Source organism: Staurois parvus, unplaced genomic scaffold (genome assembly GCF_062004578.1).
Source record: "Staurois parvus isolate SC_StPar_1 unplaced genomic scaffold, SC_StPar_1.0 ptg000027l, whole genome shotgun sequence".
NCBI lineage: Eukaryota > Metazoa > Chordata > Amphibia > Anura > Ranidae > Staurois > Staurois parvus.
Genome location: NW_028317823.1, coordinates 1,862,821 through 1,879,901, shown reverse-complemented (window position 1 = coordinate 1,879,901; position 17,081 = coordinate 1,862,821). Strand labels below are relative to the sequence as shown.

Here is a 17,081-nt window from a genome sequence, read left to right as displayed (position 1 = left end):
TTACTGCTTCCACAGGGATCTCAAATATAGGAAACATACATACTTAAATCAGTCCAAGCTGGACTAATATACATGTGTACAAAATTGCAATACCTGGATTCAGCTTTGGTGTTTCTGTAGACTTGCCAACCTCAACCAGGGTTCCTCCAGAGGTTGATAGGGGTTCCTTGAGCTGTGGCTGATTGAGCTCCCATTTGATGGTGCTTTTATAGTTCCGAGGCCAACACTAGCCAGAGCCATGAGCATGCCACCAATTATCCTTTTCGCTGTCTCTAAGGGAGGCACTCTTCCCACCAACTTTAGGGAAATTTTACAATTGACCAAAGAAGAATTGGTTTTATTAAGTGTTCTCTGAGATAAAAAAATGATTTTAGGGGTTTTTCTGGGGTACGATTTTGACTTAAACATACATTACTGTTTCTGCCAAGAGTGCATGTTTAAGCTGATTGCAGAAGTTTTGTTAGCTACTGGTTCTGTCTTAGGCCTCTTTCAGATGGGCTTCAGCTTGCATAAGAGCAGCGTGGACAGCAAGCTTTGACAAAGCATTTGCAGAGCTTTCATCAAGCTTTTTTGAAGCTTTTAAAGTACTATTCAGCTCCAGTTTGTTAAACACAGATCCTAATGGGAGCATTGACTGCCACTTTCAGCAAGCTGCTAGCAGGCTTCAGCAGGCTTTCAAGAAGCTTCGAGAAGTGCTGAAGCCTGCTAACAGCTTGTTGAAAGTGACAATCAGCCCTCCCATTAGGATCTGTGTTCAAAGCCTACAAACTGGTACTTTAAAAGCTTCGACAAAGCTTGCTGAAAGCTCTGCAAATACTTTTGTCAAAACTTGTTTACACTGCTCTGATACAAGCTGAAGCCCATGTGAAACAGGCTTTAAGCTCACCAAATCTGACCATACAATATCCTTTAGATCTACCCATCTACTCTAGTAGTGCATTCCTCTTTGGTTACAAATTTATTGGATGGTTTAGATCGGTCTTCCTATTTCCTTGTGGCGGTAAATCTAAAGTATAAAATTATACAAGGATTAAACAGTAGGGATTAAAGTGTATGCAAAAACACCCCTTCTTTGTCCCGACTATTGACCGACCTTAACTTCCTTTGTGAGATGGAGAGAAGAACAGCACTCCATAATTCCTCGTATTACAAATTTGAGACCCAATGGACTCGATGGTTACAGAATCCCAACTGTTCCATAAAATGATTCTATAGTTTACCTTCACTCTACATGACTCCGACAACTTGGGTGCCTCTACCCCCCCCCCCCCCACCCTTCCCCTTCTTCTATTGCCTCCACTCCCCCTCAATATACCTACTAAAGTTCCAATTGGTTCACTCATGTAGCTACAGTAAGTCTCTGCATTGTGCCTCGACCGGTTGGTGAGGTGCCGTCAACTACTTCTCCCTACACATACTTGTATGTATTAATGTGAACCTCTTAATATCATTGTTGCTTTTTTTTTTTTTTTTTTTTCTTTTCTTTCAGTTGTTTTGTATGTTTCAAAATCTTCTAATAAAAATTATTGAAATATAAAGTGTATGCAAAGGCAAAATCATTTTTTTTTTAGGTTTGGATTTCGTTTTTCGTTTTTCGTTTTTTTTTGTGCTGTTTTTTTGAAGATTTCCCTTCACTTCCTGTCCTGGAAACACAACAGAATATGAGTAAATATCCCCAAAATGAAGGGAATTCTCATTTTAGACAGTTCAAACCAGAACATGTGTTCTCATTGAAAGATTTACTTTCAGTTCTTGCTGTGAAACAATAAAGTTTTGGATTTCCCATCACTTTCTATTGTGCTGGTCACCATAACAAAGAATGCAGTATATCTCCCTAATGGGGGCACACACAGCAGTAAAAATTGGGGTAAGGGTCTAACTTTTCCCCACTCTATTCATGACATTTAAAAAAAGACTTTTGCCTTTACATAACCATGAAAATCTATTGTGTGTAAAGGTTTCTTGGCCAGGAATTAGTCAATCAGGATGTGGTCTGCAGAGTTCCAATTCTTCTTGAAGAAATGGTCTCCAGTCTGACTGTAGTTGCATGATTAGGAGACAATGATGTCATGTCTATGAGCACTTTTTTCCCAAATACAGGGCCTTTAAAATAAATAGGGCTGTTAGCAACTGGGAATAGATTTTGCTACTAGTTGTGACATTTGTGGATAGCCTTAAACATGTCATTTATTTCACTAACATGACTGAACATCTGGGAAGGTCCCTGAGTACATGTGTCTGCAATGTGTGTTTCCAAGACTGCAAGTAAAAAGTAAGAGTAAAGGGTTTTGCAAGACAATAAATCCTCAGTCCTGGATGGGTAATATTTTTATAAACGGAATTGCTGGTTTCATTTTAATCAGTTTATCACTAGTGACAGGTCTGCAGGGGGTTCTTCCACACCGGGCTCCCGAGTTGTTGTCCTTGTGGCACTGCCAATGTGTAGAGGTTACATTACTTCATTAAAGTGGAAGCAGGTAGACTATCTGCCAAGACCTCTTTACCTCTCTGCTAAGAATTTTTTTTCTTTATACACTCATTAAGATAATGAGAATGGAGTCGGGTGCCAGGACAATGTAATTCTAGTGATCGTGCATCATCAGTGGTCACACAGTGGAGAAGGAATAGGACTTTGGGCTAACAGAAGACTAGGAGAAAGAGTTAGAAACCATGGATGGAGCAACGAGTGTGAAAAAATCAATGAATGAAAAATTCTGCTGCTTTTTGTTGTACACAACTTCCTGCACAACTAAAAGAAGACAAATTTGTTACGTATCACAAACTATAGAGTTTTTAGGAAGGCGAAACCAAGCCTCTTGGACAACTGTGGACATGGCAAAGACATGATCTGCTCAATATCAAACTTGGCACATCTGGCCACATTCTAAGGCCCTGGTGCCCACCCTGGTGCCTTAATGGACTCTGCAGAAAGTAGTCTATGTTTTCCTTACCTAGATAGACTGGATTTTAGTATTTCAATGGTTTGGTTTACATTTTCACCTATCTTAATTTTTTTCAGTGCTCTCATTTTATATTTTTATAATGGATCTTGCTGAAAGAAGTACCAAATAAGGCAAAAGTAATTTGTAAGCTCTCAGTTTTTAAGACTCCAACAACTTCTATGGCATGCTTGGTCACATATCATCTCCTATAGCATAGCTGGAGTCTCTGACCGTCTCCTGTAGCATATCTGCAGTCTCTGACCATCTCCTGTAGCATATTGGCAGTCTCTTACCCATCTTCTGTTGCATATCTGCAGTATTTGAGCATCTCCTCTTGTAAATAGGCAGTCTCTGACCATATCCTGTAGCATATCTGCAGTCTCTAACTCCTATAGTATATGTGCAACTCTGACCATCTCCGGTAGCATATCATATGTCTCTGAACATCTCCTATGCATTATCTGCAGTCTCTAACCATCCCCTATTACTGCAGTCTTTGACAGCTTTCTGTAGAATTCCATTCACTTGTACTGGAGGCCCTCTATACTGCATCAAGTAGGTTGCCCACCACTGTTCTAAGGTCTGTGGCCACATTTAAAGTGGTTGTAAACGTCAGACATGAAATATGAACAAAGCATATTCCTCTATAGCAGTGCTTCTCAAATAGTGGGGAGGCTCCGTCAAGGGGCGCGCGTACAGGGGTGGGCAGAGGGCTGCTGTCTCTTACCTGGCTCCCACGATGATCCATCCAGGAAGCGCTGCTCCTTCCGTCACTCCGGCCACTCCCTCACTCCTGGCGCTCGGCTCCGCCTCCTCACCGGTGATTAGCCGCCAGAACTGTAGCTCAGGAAAGGTACACAGGCGGCCAATCACGGGCGAGGAGGCGGAGCCGAGCGGACCCACGAAAATCGAGTGAGGGAAAAGCCGGTAAGTGTGCAGTGCAGAGGTGCTGCTGCAACCACATATGCTGGCTGCAGCAGCACCATACTGCAACAGGGGTCAGCAAGTGTCATTGGTGTCAGTGGGAGGAATAGTGCCGCATCATTGGTGTCACTGATACTAATGCTGGGGCATTATTCCTCCCACTGACACCAACGATGGGGCACTATTCCTCCCACTGAGACCAATGATGGGGCACTATTCCTCCCACTGATACTAATGATGGGGCATTATTCCTCCCACTGACACCAACGATGGGGCACTATTCCTCCCAGTGATACCAATGATGGGGCACTATTCCTCCCACTGACACCAATGATGGGGCACTATTTCTCCCACTGATACCAATGATGGGGCACTATTCCTCCCACTGACACCAATGATGGGGCACTATTCCTCCCACTGATACTAATGATGGGGCACTATTCCTCCCACTGACACCAATGATGGGGCACTATTCCTCCCACTGACACCAATGATGGGGCACTATTCCTCCCACTGACACCAATGATAGGGCACTATTCCTCCCACTTACACCAATGATGGGGCACTATTCCTCCCACTGACACCAATGATGGGGCACCACTATTCCTCCCACTGAAACCAATGATGGGACACTATTCCTCCCACTGACACCAATGATGGGGCACTATTCCTCCCACTGACACCAATGATGGGGCACTATTCCTCCCACTGACACCAATGATGGGGCACTATTCCTACTTATAACAATTTTATAGACAAATGATACTATTTACAGTCGTGCGCGGGGGTGCGAAATGTTTTCTTCTTCCTAGGGGGGGCATGACAGAAAATAATTGAGAAGCACTGCTCTATAGTATATGCTTGTCTCTATCCTGGGCACTAAGTGTAATTTCTGTTTGCTGCCTCGTTCCTCTGCTATCTGTATAAAAGTCACTTCTGACAAGTTTTCTTGGCACCAAGGGAAAAAATAAGTGACAGGGGAGGGACTTCCTGGAGATTGACAGCCTCAGCTGTGTTCCTATGTACTGTGTGAAGGAGGTTGTGTCCCTTCCCACCAATCAGCTCTCAGAGCTCTTCTCACTGGGTGTAACTTCAGCTCCCCACCCCCTTCTTTTTAGAGTTGAGAGCTTGTGTAAATTCTGGACTTTGAACAGATGTAGAGAAGAGAAGACTGCAGATAAACAGGTACAACTTATGTAGAATAATTTTTTTCATCTCTGTGTATCACCTGAGGCCAATCATTTCACTGGGTATATGTAAAGGTGTACAACCACTGAGGCATACAGTCACCAGTGACTATGTCCCAACCTTCCATATACTAGACCAGTGTTTCTCAGCTGGGGTGCTATCTGGGTTCCCTTGGGGTGCTCCAAGCACGGGACCCAGCTTACCCTGTATGGTTTGCGCTATGAGTTGCCATGGTTCGGGCAGTGTGGAGTGGCCATCTCTACCATTACAACAAACAATGCTCTAGGGCTAGGACGCACTCATTCATTTGTATGGTGAAGGCAGCTGAGTCGCACCATAGCAAAGCATTTTTTCATCCAGAGCAGGCGGCATGCAGGACTGCCCCTAGCATTCAGGAGAAAATTGAAGCTTGCTTCTTCCAGACCTTCTCCAACTGTCATGCTGTTGGACCCAAAAGATAGGGCTTTGTGATGTAGGGGCTGTGTGACTGAGGGGCTCTGTGATGGGGGGGCCTCTAAGGTGATGGTGAGACTCTGATGTGGTGGGGGGTCCCATGTATAGGGGTGACTCTGATGTGATGAGAGACTCTAATGTATGGGGGCCTCTGGAATAACAGAGTGGCCTCTGACATGAAGAGGTGAGTTTGACACAAAGGGGGGGATTCACATTTACATTTTTTACATCTTGGACAGGGGTGCTTCAAGATTTTTCATACTTTTAAAGGATGTCACAACTGAAAAAAGGTTGAGAAACACTGTACTAGACTGTTCCACAAATAAGTACATAGAAATGTCTTCAGTGTGTCTTGCAGGTATCTCTAGATACTTGTTATTACATATATTTCTGCTCTTGTAAAAAGTAGGTTAAGTACCATGGAGTCAGCCATGCCAGGTAATTACAATCATCGAGCAGACAGTGAAATCCTTCCTCTAAATGATGCAGCTAAGCCTTCAATTTGTGCTTTAAATCAAAATAGATAAACCTTTATTTCAGGAAGCCTGGAGATTTTAAAGTGGCATTTAGTGTTCAGCACTGCATAGAAGTCTGATATGGATTCTCGGTTGGTTTTACAACTTGTAGATGGCTGAGTATCTGTCTCAACTATTTACAGTATATGTGTTTCTAATGCTAAGGAAATCCAAGGCAATACATATTAATGGGAAATGATAATTTATATCACGTTACATTGACACAACTATTACCTGAAGGTCATATTTTTGAAGACTTTCATACTTGTAGTTGGCTTGTAAATACTTCCCCTGGTGGTCATCTGTATAATATTATTATTATACAGGATTTATATAGTGCCAACCGTTTGTGCAGCGCTTTACAACATAAAGGGGGACAGTACACTTACAATAAAGTTCAATACAGAAGGAATAGTAGGGTCCCGCTCATGGAGCTTACAAACTATTGGAGGGGGAGGTGGTACAAAGGTAATAGCTGCTGGTATATTACACGTGATTTGATTTATCTGGCATTGGCTTCCCCTTTTAGGTTAGGTTCATGCTTGAGCTTCTTCACATGTTCTTGGAGTGCTTTTGTTTTTGCCAGTAGAGATGTAGCACCATCCTAGTTAGCTAGGGGGAGCTAGCTGATTATTTGTTCAGTTAGAAGGGCTGAGTAGCAGCCTGGGCAATAGTCAACTGGGTCAAATTTGTGTCAGGATTGAGAGTCTCTGTGGATCAGTTCCTTGATACCTCCCCCTGCTCTAGAATCTTGAAGAAGATTCTAGAAACAGTGGGTTGGGGTGAGGAGGAGCTGGTCTGCACTCTTGAGGAATCCTGGTCAATCTCCTGGCATGAGACTTGGCATGGGGTCAGGACAGCCCTTAAAAGTGACTGAGCCTGCTCAGTAGAAAGGGAGGTGGATGGAAGATGTGAGCAAGCTGAGATGTAGGAGCCTGGGATGGGGTCCAGTGGGAAGGGGCCTACCTGCAGGCAGGAAACAGGAAAGGAGGATAGCTCAGCCTTACCGGCCCCCAGAGCGTGGACCACCTATAGAGCCAACCCAGCAGATGGCCTGAAGGCAGCCATCTACCTAAATCAGCTCGCAGGACTGAAACTGAGTGAGTAGTCCTACACCCCCTGGTCACTTAAAGGGAAAAGAGAACTCTGGTGGGAAACCTGATAAGCTCCTTACCCAGGACTGTTTCATTTAAAGTGGCAGGCACTACATACCCTTGCCCAGGGATTCCTCCAGACAGTTGGATAAGAAGAGGAATATCTGAGGTCTGGAGTGGTACACCAGGAGAGGCTGGAGAGCTCTCCAAGAAGAGTTTCTGCAGTGTGTAGACTTGTACGTAATTGCTAAGGCGTTTTTCCTACGTTCCTTGGGCGAGGTGTGAATGAGCACCATACAATACAATGGGAATCCTCATGTTGAGCATTGAAGTGCTTCTAGAAAAGCACCAGGGTGTAAAGTAAACCTGTCATGTAAAAAATACGGGGTCTGCCATTGCTACTTCTACTTTTTATGTTGCTAACTGACTGGCTGACCATATTGCTTTAATACTTAATGAATCTCTGACTTGGACAAAGTATGTAGACCAGAAAAGTCAGAAGTCCTGATTTACATGCACATTCCAGGTTAGTGATTAAAAGCACTGAAGCCAGACGATCAGCATAACAGCCAGGCAGGTAGAATTTTGAGGAGGTGAAGAGCAGTGGCAATCTCCAATATCCTGACTTACGTTGAAGCAGACTTTACATGAAAATGTTGCAGCCCCCCTATCCCTGAATATATAATGCTCAGCAAAAGCAATAAAGACACAATATTTCCCAGAATCTCACAGTCATGACCATCTCTGGATCTTAGAGGATGGGGATGGAAGTCAGGGTTTTGGCAAGGTTTTTTTTTACATATTTTTTCAGTCATTTTATTGTTTTTGTATGCATTTTGTATCTGGTGGATGGTTGCAACCAGGGGCGGACTGACCATTTGTAAACTTGGCACTGCCCGAGGGCCCGGGGTCAGTAGGGGGCCCCATGAGATGCCCCTGGTACCTTTTTCATAGGCTTTTTTGAGTTTGGGCAAGGACACAGGGGCCCCATGATCCCCTATTTCCCGGGGGCCCCATGAGTTGTCAGTCCGCCCCTGGATGCAACTCTAACTAAAGCTGATATTCAGTTTCGGACAGGTTCTAGTACACCCAACTATCTCTGTAGTGATTGAGTTCCTGGGTCTGTACACCTGATGTTGCGTTGTGGAAGACCCCTAACTATTTTTGTAGAATGCAGCAAAAGGGAAAGGAGACAGAGGGGAACCCCATCTGCCAAATTTCTCCAAATTTATGTGGATTTCCCTTTAATATTCTCTCTTGTTCTGATCCTTCCCTCTCCTATGCCATATGCTGCAAGCATTAATGCTGCAAACTTACATTCAGACTCAATTTCCTTAGATAATTTTTGTGTAGGAGACAACATAGTCATGAAAATCACAGTCCAGCAAGTCTGCTCTGTCCCGCTAATAGAGAGAAAACTGATTATTTGCAGCACCCATGAGAAACATGGCAAACAGTGCCATCTAGTGTAATATTCTATGTACAGGCAGCATCTTCAAGCGCAGTGTCAGCCTGATGTAAATGTGTATGTGTGTGTGTGTATATATATATATACAGTGGGGATCGAAAGTTTGGGCACCCCAGCTAAAAATTTGTATTAATGTGCATAAAGAAGCCAAGGAAAGATGGAAAAATCTCCAAAAGGCATCAAATTACAGATTAGACATTCTTATAATATGTCAACAAAAGTTAGATTTTATTTCCATCATTTACACTTTCAAAATAACAGAAAACAAAAAAATGGCGTCTGCAAAAGTTTGGGCACCTTGCAGAGTTAATATCTTGTACTGCCCCCTTTGGCAAGTATCACAGCTTGTAAACGCTTTTTGTAGCCAGCCAAGAGTCTTTCAATTCTTGTTTGAGGTATCTTTGCCCATTCTTCCTTACAAAAGTCTTCCAGTTCTTTGAGATTTCTGGGCTGTCTGTCACGCACTGCTCTTTTAAGGTCTTTCCATAGATTTTCAATTATGTTGAGGTCAGGAGATTGTGAAGGCCATGGCAAATCCTTCAGTTTACGCCTCTTGATGTAATCCCCCGTGGATTTCGAGGTGTGTTTAGGATCATTATCCATTTGTAGAAGCCATCCTCTCTTTAACTTCAGCTTTTTCACAGATGGCATCAAGTTACCATCCAAAATTTGCTGAAATTTTATTGAATCCATTTTTCCTTCTACTCGTGAGATGTTCCCTGTGCCACTGGCTGCAACACAACCCCAAAGCATGATTGATCCAACCCCATGCTTAACAGTTGGACAGAGGTTCTTTTCATTAAATTCTGTGCCCCTTCTTCTCCAAACGTAACTTTGCTCATTCTGGCCAAAAAGTTCAATTTTAACCTCATCGGTCCACAGAACTTGTTTCCAAAATGCATCAGGCTTGTCTATATGTTCATTTGCAAACGATGATTTTTGTGGTGAGGACGTAGAAGAGGTTTTCTTCTGATGACTCTTCCATGAAGACCATATTTGTACAAGTATCTCTTTATAGTGGAATAGTGTACCACAACTCCAGTGTCTGCCAGATCTTTCTGGAGGGATCGTGCAGTCAAACGTGGGTTTTGAATTGTTTTTCTCACAATCCTGCGAACTGTTCTGTCTGATATTTTTCTTGGTCTTCCAGATCTTGCTTTAACTTCCACTGTTCCTGATGACTGCCATTTCTTAATTACATTCCGAACAGAGGATATTGACATCTGAAAACGCTTTGCTATCTTCTTATAGCCTTTTCCAGCTTTGTGAGCGTCAACTATTTTCAGTTTCAGTTTTCTAGACAACTGCTTAGAAGAACCCATGGTGCTGATTGTTGGGGCAGGGTCAGATGAGTCTGGGCATTTAAAACCTTTGAGATTGACATCACCTGGTCTTCCCAGACGATGATTGAGAACAATCCATGACACTGGCAGGTCTCAGCTTGGCAAAGGGGGCAGTGCATGCTATAAATTCTGCAGGGTGCCCAAACTTTTGCAGACGCCATTTTTTTGTTTTCTGTTATTTTGAAAGTGTAAATGATGGAAATAAAATCTAACTTTTGTTGACATATTATAAGAATGTCTAATCTGTAATTTGATGCCTTTTGGAGATTTTTCCATCTTTCCTTGGCTTCTTTATGCACATTAATACAAATTTTTAGCTGGGGTGCCCAAACTTTCGATCCCCACTGTATATATATATTATATTGCCAAAAGTATTGGGACACCCCTCCAAATCATTGGGTTCAGGTGTTCCAATCACCTCCATGGCCACAGGTGTATAAAATCAAGCACCTAGGCATGCAGACTGCTTCTACAAACATTTGTGAAAGAATGGGTCGCTCTCAGGAGTTCAGTGAATTCAAGCGTGGTACCGTGATAGGTTGCCACCTGTGGGATAAGTCCATCCGTGACATTTCCTTGCTACTAAATATTCCACGGTCAACTGTTAGTGGTATTATAACAAAGTGGAAGCAACTGGGAACAACAGCAACTCAGCCACCAAGTGGTGGGCCATGTAAAATGACAGAGTGGAGTCAATTCATGCTGAAGCGCACAGTGTGCAGAAATCGCCAACTGTCTGCAGAGTCAATAGCCAAAGACCTCCAAACTTCATGTGGCCTTCAGATTATAACAACAGTGCATAGAGAGCTTCATGGAATGGGTTTCCATGGCTGAGCAGCTGCATCCAAGCCTTACATCACCAAGTGCAATGCAAAGTGTTGGATGCAGTGGTGTAAAGCACGCCGCCACTGGACTCTAGAGCAGTGGAGACGTGTTCTCTTCAGTGACAAATCATGCTTCTCTGTCTGGCAATCTGATGGACGTGTCTGGGTTTGGTGGTTGCCAGGAGAACGGTACTTGCCTGACTGCATTGTGCCAAGTGTAAAGTTTGGTGGAGGGGGGATTATGGTGTGGGGTTGTTTTTCAGGGGTTGGGCTTGTCTCCCTAGTTCCAGTGAAGGGAACTCTTAAGGGGTCAGCATACCAAGACATTTTGGACAATTTCATTCTCACAACTTTGTGGGAACAGTTTGGGGATGGCCCCTTCCTGTTCCAACATGACTGCCCCCCAGTGCACAAAGCAAAATCCATAAAGACATGGATGAGCCAGTTTGGGGTGGAGGAACTTGACTGGTCCGCACAGAGTCCTGACCTCAACCCCATAGAATGCCTTTGGGATGAATTAGAGTGGAGACTGCGAACCAGTCCTTCTCTTCCGACATCAGTGCCTGACCTCACAAATGTGCTTCTGGAAGAATGGTCAAACCTTCCCATAGACACACCCCCTAAACCTTGTGGACAGCCTTCCCAGAAGAGTTGAAGCTGTTATAGCTGCCAAGGGCGGGGCCAACTCAATATTGAACCCGATGGACTAAGGCTGGGATGCCATTGAAGTTCATGTGCATGTAAAGGTGTCCCAATACTTTTGGCAATATAGTGTGTGTGTGTGTATATATATATATATATATATATCATACTGACCTTTTATATTTTGTAAAATGATATCACTCCCTGCCTTCAGGGAGGTTAGAATAAATTTAAGGTCTCTATCTCAAGATCTAATGAATATATGGTAATAATTCATACTAACTCAATACCAAAAACTGTTCCAGGAAGTCCTGAGGAACACTCAGAACACACAGGATGGAGGTTACATACTCACCAGTCTCCCCAGAGACTGCACAAAATGATCAGAGATTGCAGATATGCTACAGGAGATGGTCAGAGACTGCATATATGCTATAGGAGATGGTCAGAGACTGCAGATATGCTAGAGGAAAAGTTTGCAGACTGAAGGCATGCTATAGGAGAGGGTCAGAGACTACATATATGCTACATGAGAAGGTCAGAGATTTAAGGCATGGCATAGGAGATGGTCAGAGACTGCAGATATGCTACAGTTGATGGCCAGAGACTAAAGGCATGGTGTAGGAGATGGTCAGAGACTGCAGATATGCTACAGAGATGGTCAGCGACTGAAGGCATGGTACATGAGGTGGTCGAAGACTGCAGATATGCTATAGGAGATGGTCAAAGACTACAGATATGCTTCAGGAGATGGTCAGAGACTGCAGATAATATACACAAGATGGTCAGAGACTGCAGATATACTACAGGAGATGATTGTAGACTAAAGGCATGTTGTAGGATATGGTCTGAAACTGCAGATATGCTACAGGGGTTGGTCAGAGACAGGAGGCATGGTAGAGGAGTTGGTCAGAGACTGAAGGCATGGCACAGCAGATGGTCAGAGACTGCAGATATGCTACAGGAGATGGTCAGAGACTTGAGATATGCTACAAGAGATAGTCAGAGACTGCAGATATACTACAAGAGATAACTGTAAACTGAAGGCGTGCTATAGCAGAAGGTCAGAAAGTGAAAATATGGTACAGGAGATGGTCAGAGGCTGCAGATATACTACAGGAAATAGTACATGACCATACATGCTATATGAGTTGTCTATTGAGCATTTTTGGAGTATATATATATATATATATATATACACAATATTTTAATTATTTTTAAGGAATCCTGCCTTTTTTTATATAGCAACTGACAAAAAATTGGAAACACTTGCCTTGGGATCCTGAAAATTAGCAGGGTAAATTGAGGATTCAGTCAAAACCATTTGAATCAATTTCTGATTTGTGCACTTTGTGGTTATTTAGTTTGCAGCCACTAGATGGCGCTATTGAGTCACATAGAGTCAAATTCCCATTCCCACTGCTCTGTATCATTGCTCCATTATTGGAGAACAGTTCATTAAAATTTAACACTAACTCTTTTATGTGTGAAAAAAGTTTAATAGAAAGGATTTGGAGCAATAAAAATGACAAGTTCCATTAAAAACGGAGCCCAAGGCAGAATTTAAAATTGGCAATGAATTGTGTACAAGGACGCAGCCTGTTTGCCATGGTCTTTGATTCTTCCATAAAGTGTAGTAGTGCGGACCATCTCAGATCCAGTAATTTACTGCTGTTACTTTTCTTTTTGTAGGTGTGTGGACAATCAATATGGTCCCTCGTTCATTCTAATAAAAGAAAAGTAACTGCTTAGTGATCTGTGATAGCTACTTATTCTTCTTTTATTAAAGAAACCATGTACAAAAAGTATCCTGTTATATTTGTATTGCTTCCTTTGTGTGACACCCCTGGTGTTCCTGCCAGTCCCTCTGCTTTCCTTTTGAAAACTGACCATACTAAGCAGGAGAGCACAGTGTAATTAGTTTGCTGGCTGTGCTGAGAACTCAGCCTGCTCTCTTCCAATGATCATACTTCTGCTCACATGCTCCCCTTGAACAGCCATTCAGTGGGAAGTTCAGTGTGCTGCTGGTTCTCCTCCCTCAGCTCTGTGTTCTCAGAAGAAGCTTAGAGAGTATGTAACCACTTATAAAAACGGAGAAAAGTATAATGTTTTTTTTATATCTATAAACAAATGTTTTGCCTTTCATTTCTGTTTTTTTTTCTTTTGTTTTTCAAAATATTTTATTGAGTTTCAAAAGGTACAAACAAGTTTAAGCATACCCAGGTATGTTACAAAATCAAAGCTAGCCAACAGGGTACAAAATGAATAGAGCCAATAGTTGAGCTTTTGTGCCATACAGGTCAAGAACATAGATTGTAATACAATTACATTATGAGGAGATGGAGAAACACGGATGGGTGTAAGCGCGTGGGGTTGTCACCGGCCCGAGAGGGTCATAGTGAGCCTAGGGGGAGATTTATTAAACAGGAACAGGTGTAGCGAAGCAAAACTACATACAAAATAACAATAGAAAAACATCACAAGCCTAAATTCCCATATTAAGGTCGGTGATCTCTATGAAGAAGAGGCTACAGCTACAATGGTGGAGCTAGAAAGAGCCGGGTTGGCCATCACAGTTTAGGGGTAGAAATGAGGAGGCCAGTTCATAAAGCTGAAAAAAGATAGAAGGGCGGACACTTCCGGTTTTGATGGAGTTCGTTACTTGAGCGCATGCTATCTGGAAGTGAAATGGTCTACAGGGATGGAGCGAAAGATGGCCATTTCAAACCTTTCATGATAGAAACGATTTAAAAGAATATATAAAACATTTTTTACATCTGTGATAGTTGGCCTTTTGGCACTGTCCATATTTTTAGTAAAGCTCTGTGGGCAACTAAGAGGCAGAAATAGATCCAGGCCTTGTTGCAATTGACCTTCTCCATGTGAGCTTGGGTGACCCAAGTGGTCGGGGTGCCATAGCCAAACAGTATGAGGAATGGGTCTTTATTATTATACAGGATTTATATAGCGCCAACAGTTTGCTTAGCTCTGTACATTATAATGGGAGACAGTACACAAGACAGTATAGGGGCGGACTGACCATTTGAAAACTCAGGCACTGAGTCAGTAGGGGGCCCCATGAGATGCCCCTGGTACCTTTTTCATAGGCTTTTTTGAGTTTGGGAAGGACACAGGGGCCCCATGATCCCCTATTGCCATGAGTTGTCAGTCCGCCCCTGGTACAATAACAATACGATTCAATACACGAGGGGTTTGAGGGCCCTGCTCCTTGGAGCTTACAATCTAGGAGGGAGGGGATAGTGGTACAGGAGGAAATAGCTGTGGGGGATGGAGTGGTAGGAAGAGTGAAGGAGTTCAGTAATTAGCTGAGGGCGGGGTAGGCTTCCCTGAAGAGATAGGTTTTCAGAGTGTGCCTTAAGGTGAGGAGAGTAGGTGATAGTCTGATGGATTGGGGTAGGGAGTTCCAGAGGATGGGGGAAGCCCTGGAGAAGTCCTGGAGGCGGGCATGGGAGCAGGAGACCAGGGAACTAGAGAGTAGGAGGTCTTGTGAGGAGCGGAGAGTACGTTTTGGGTGGTATTTGGATACCAGATTGGTGATGTAGTTTGGGGCAGTGTTATGAACAGCTTTATACGTCAATGGACATGGCACTGCGTGACTTCAAAGATGAAGTTTGAGTTCATTTCTATTTTAAACCAGGGGTTATTTTACAAGGTGAGGATTTTATATATATTAAAAGAAGAGTTGACCACATTCTAACGTCATCACTGTAATTTATTGCACGTTTGGGCTAAAATAAAGACAATGTGACATAGATGAGATGGTGCTAGACCCTGGCTCCCAGGGCACATGCCCCAGGTCTTCTACTGAGTTCCCTGGTTCTACCTTGAGGTATGAAGATGATGCATCCTATGTACCATTCAGTTTTGAAACATTGTATAATTTATCCATTTTTCAATCCATCCATTGTTTAGTTTGTCATCATAATGTGAAATTACAATTTTTTGATCAATTCGTATTTGGTTAAAAAATGATTTAGTTTTAGATTTAATCCAAAGTAGTCATCATGGTATCCTACCAGCCCCTCAACATTCATTCTGTGTGCCCAGAAGTGCTCCTGGTCTATTAGGACCCTAGAAAAGCTGCTGATGGCATATGTACATCAAAACATACTGCTGTACCCTTTAACAGACTAAGCAAACTTGGCTTTAAAAAAAAAAAGAAAAAAAAAAAGGTTGAAAATCTGAAGCAGGAAGAGTGTTAGGTATAACATTGCACAGTAGGAGGTGCTGGTCTACAGCCTAATCAGTCCACTATGCTTGTGAATGACTTTCCCTGCTCATTGATGCCGCCTTACTGATAATGTCTTTTCTTTTACCTCTGATAGGTTATCAGTGCAGTTGCCCATCTAAGTTTATAGGGAAGAACTGTGAGTCAGAGATCACGGCGTGCTTTCCAAACCCTTGCCGGAATGGTGGGACGTGTGATCCGATTGGGAGCTCGTTTATCTGCACTTGCAGGACTGGCCTGAGGGGATTAACGTAAGTGGATGACGATTTGAATACCAAAGTATTGCTGGCCCTTCCAACCGTACAACGAGGGATTAAATCCAGGAAATGGCATGGCATGATATGATTATTACAGGTGGTCGGTGTAAACCAGATCTGATAATGACCCAAATTAATAACACGTTTTCTAATCCTGATCTAATGACATCTGCGAGGACACATGACATACTAAGTCTCCTTATCTAGAAAAAGATGCACATAAACAGCTGTACCCCATTGCTGCTGCGTTAGGTCATACTTTTATTCCTCCCATACAGTACAGTCAGCAAAGAAAATTCAGAGTTGAAACTTACAGTGCTGGCTGGAGCACACAGGTCACAGCAGGTCCTTTACTCTGCAGCTCATCCATTCAAAAAATTATTTTCAATGAATGCAAGGCATAGTGTGATTGGAGGAGGAGGAGATGAACATCACATTCTTTCCTCCTCACAGAGCACCATGCATTTATTGAAAGGATTCAAGGATTAAAAAGATTCAAGACATTTTCAGAATGGACCTGCTGTGATCCATGTGCCCCAGCTGGAACTGTAAGGCCCCTTTCACAAGGGGTGGACTCCGCCGGCGATCCACTTGCTCAGTGGGGGATTTGTCTGCTGATCCCCCTCTGAGCAGGCAGATGACAGGTCCATGTCTGCTCTTCATATGCAGAACGGACACAGCCTCTATGGGTGGTTGGATGTAAATGGACCACCTGTCCGTTTCCATCTGACTGCCATTCGATCTGATCTGCTGGATGGAAGGGGACCAATTCTTCATCCGTCTGTTTTTGGAGGATCGGATTGGATTGGATGTAGGCGGGTGTAAACGGACGCATGTCCTTTTACATCTGCGGCTCCATAGATGAGAATGGATGTTCTTATAGGGACGTCTGTCCATTTTTGAGGCAGAGCCTCAATTCTCCTCTATGGAGCCATGGGTATAAACGGACATGTGTCCGTTTACACCTGCCTACATCCAATCCAATTTGATCATAACGTTCATGTGATAGGGGCCTCAGTCTCACTGTCACATGTTTTGTGCTTACTGTACTAAATGGGGCAGGGGTAGGGGGGGCATTAGAGTATTAGAGCTTGTTCGCATGGGACATATACATCTGTGTATGTATACCCGCACAGGGATTCACAGGTGTTCCATACATCTCTGTGCAAGTAGTTACATAGC

General features: G+C 43.2%; 1 protein-coding gene across 3 annotated transcripts in view; it reads left to right on the top strand.

Annotated features, from left to right (window-relative positions):
- The window catches only part of FAT3 (FAT atypical cadherin 3), a 617,414-nt gene that overhangs the window by 562,785 nt on the left and 37,548 nt on the right, over positions 1-17,081 (top strand). For all 3 annotated transcript variants that reach the window (XM_089656533.1, XM_089656524.1, XM_089656517.1), the window contains exon 23: positions 15,740-15,893. In XM_089656533.1, coding sequence (XP_089512659.1) covers positions 15,740-15,893 — 154 coding nt within the window. The remainder of the gene's footprint in view (positions 1-15,739; positions 15,894-17,081) is intronic.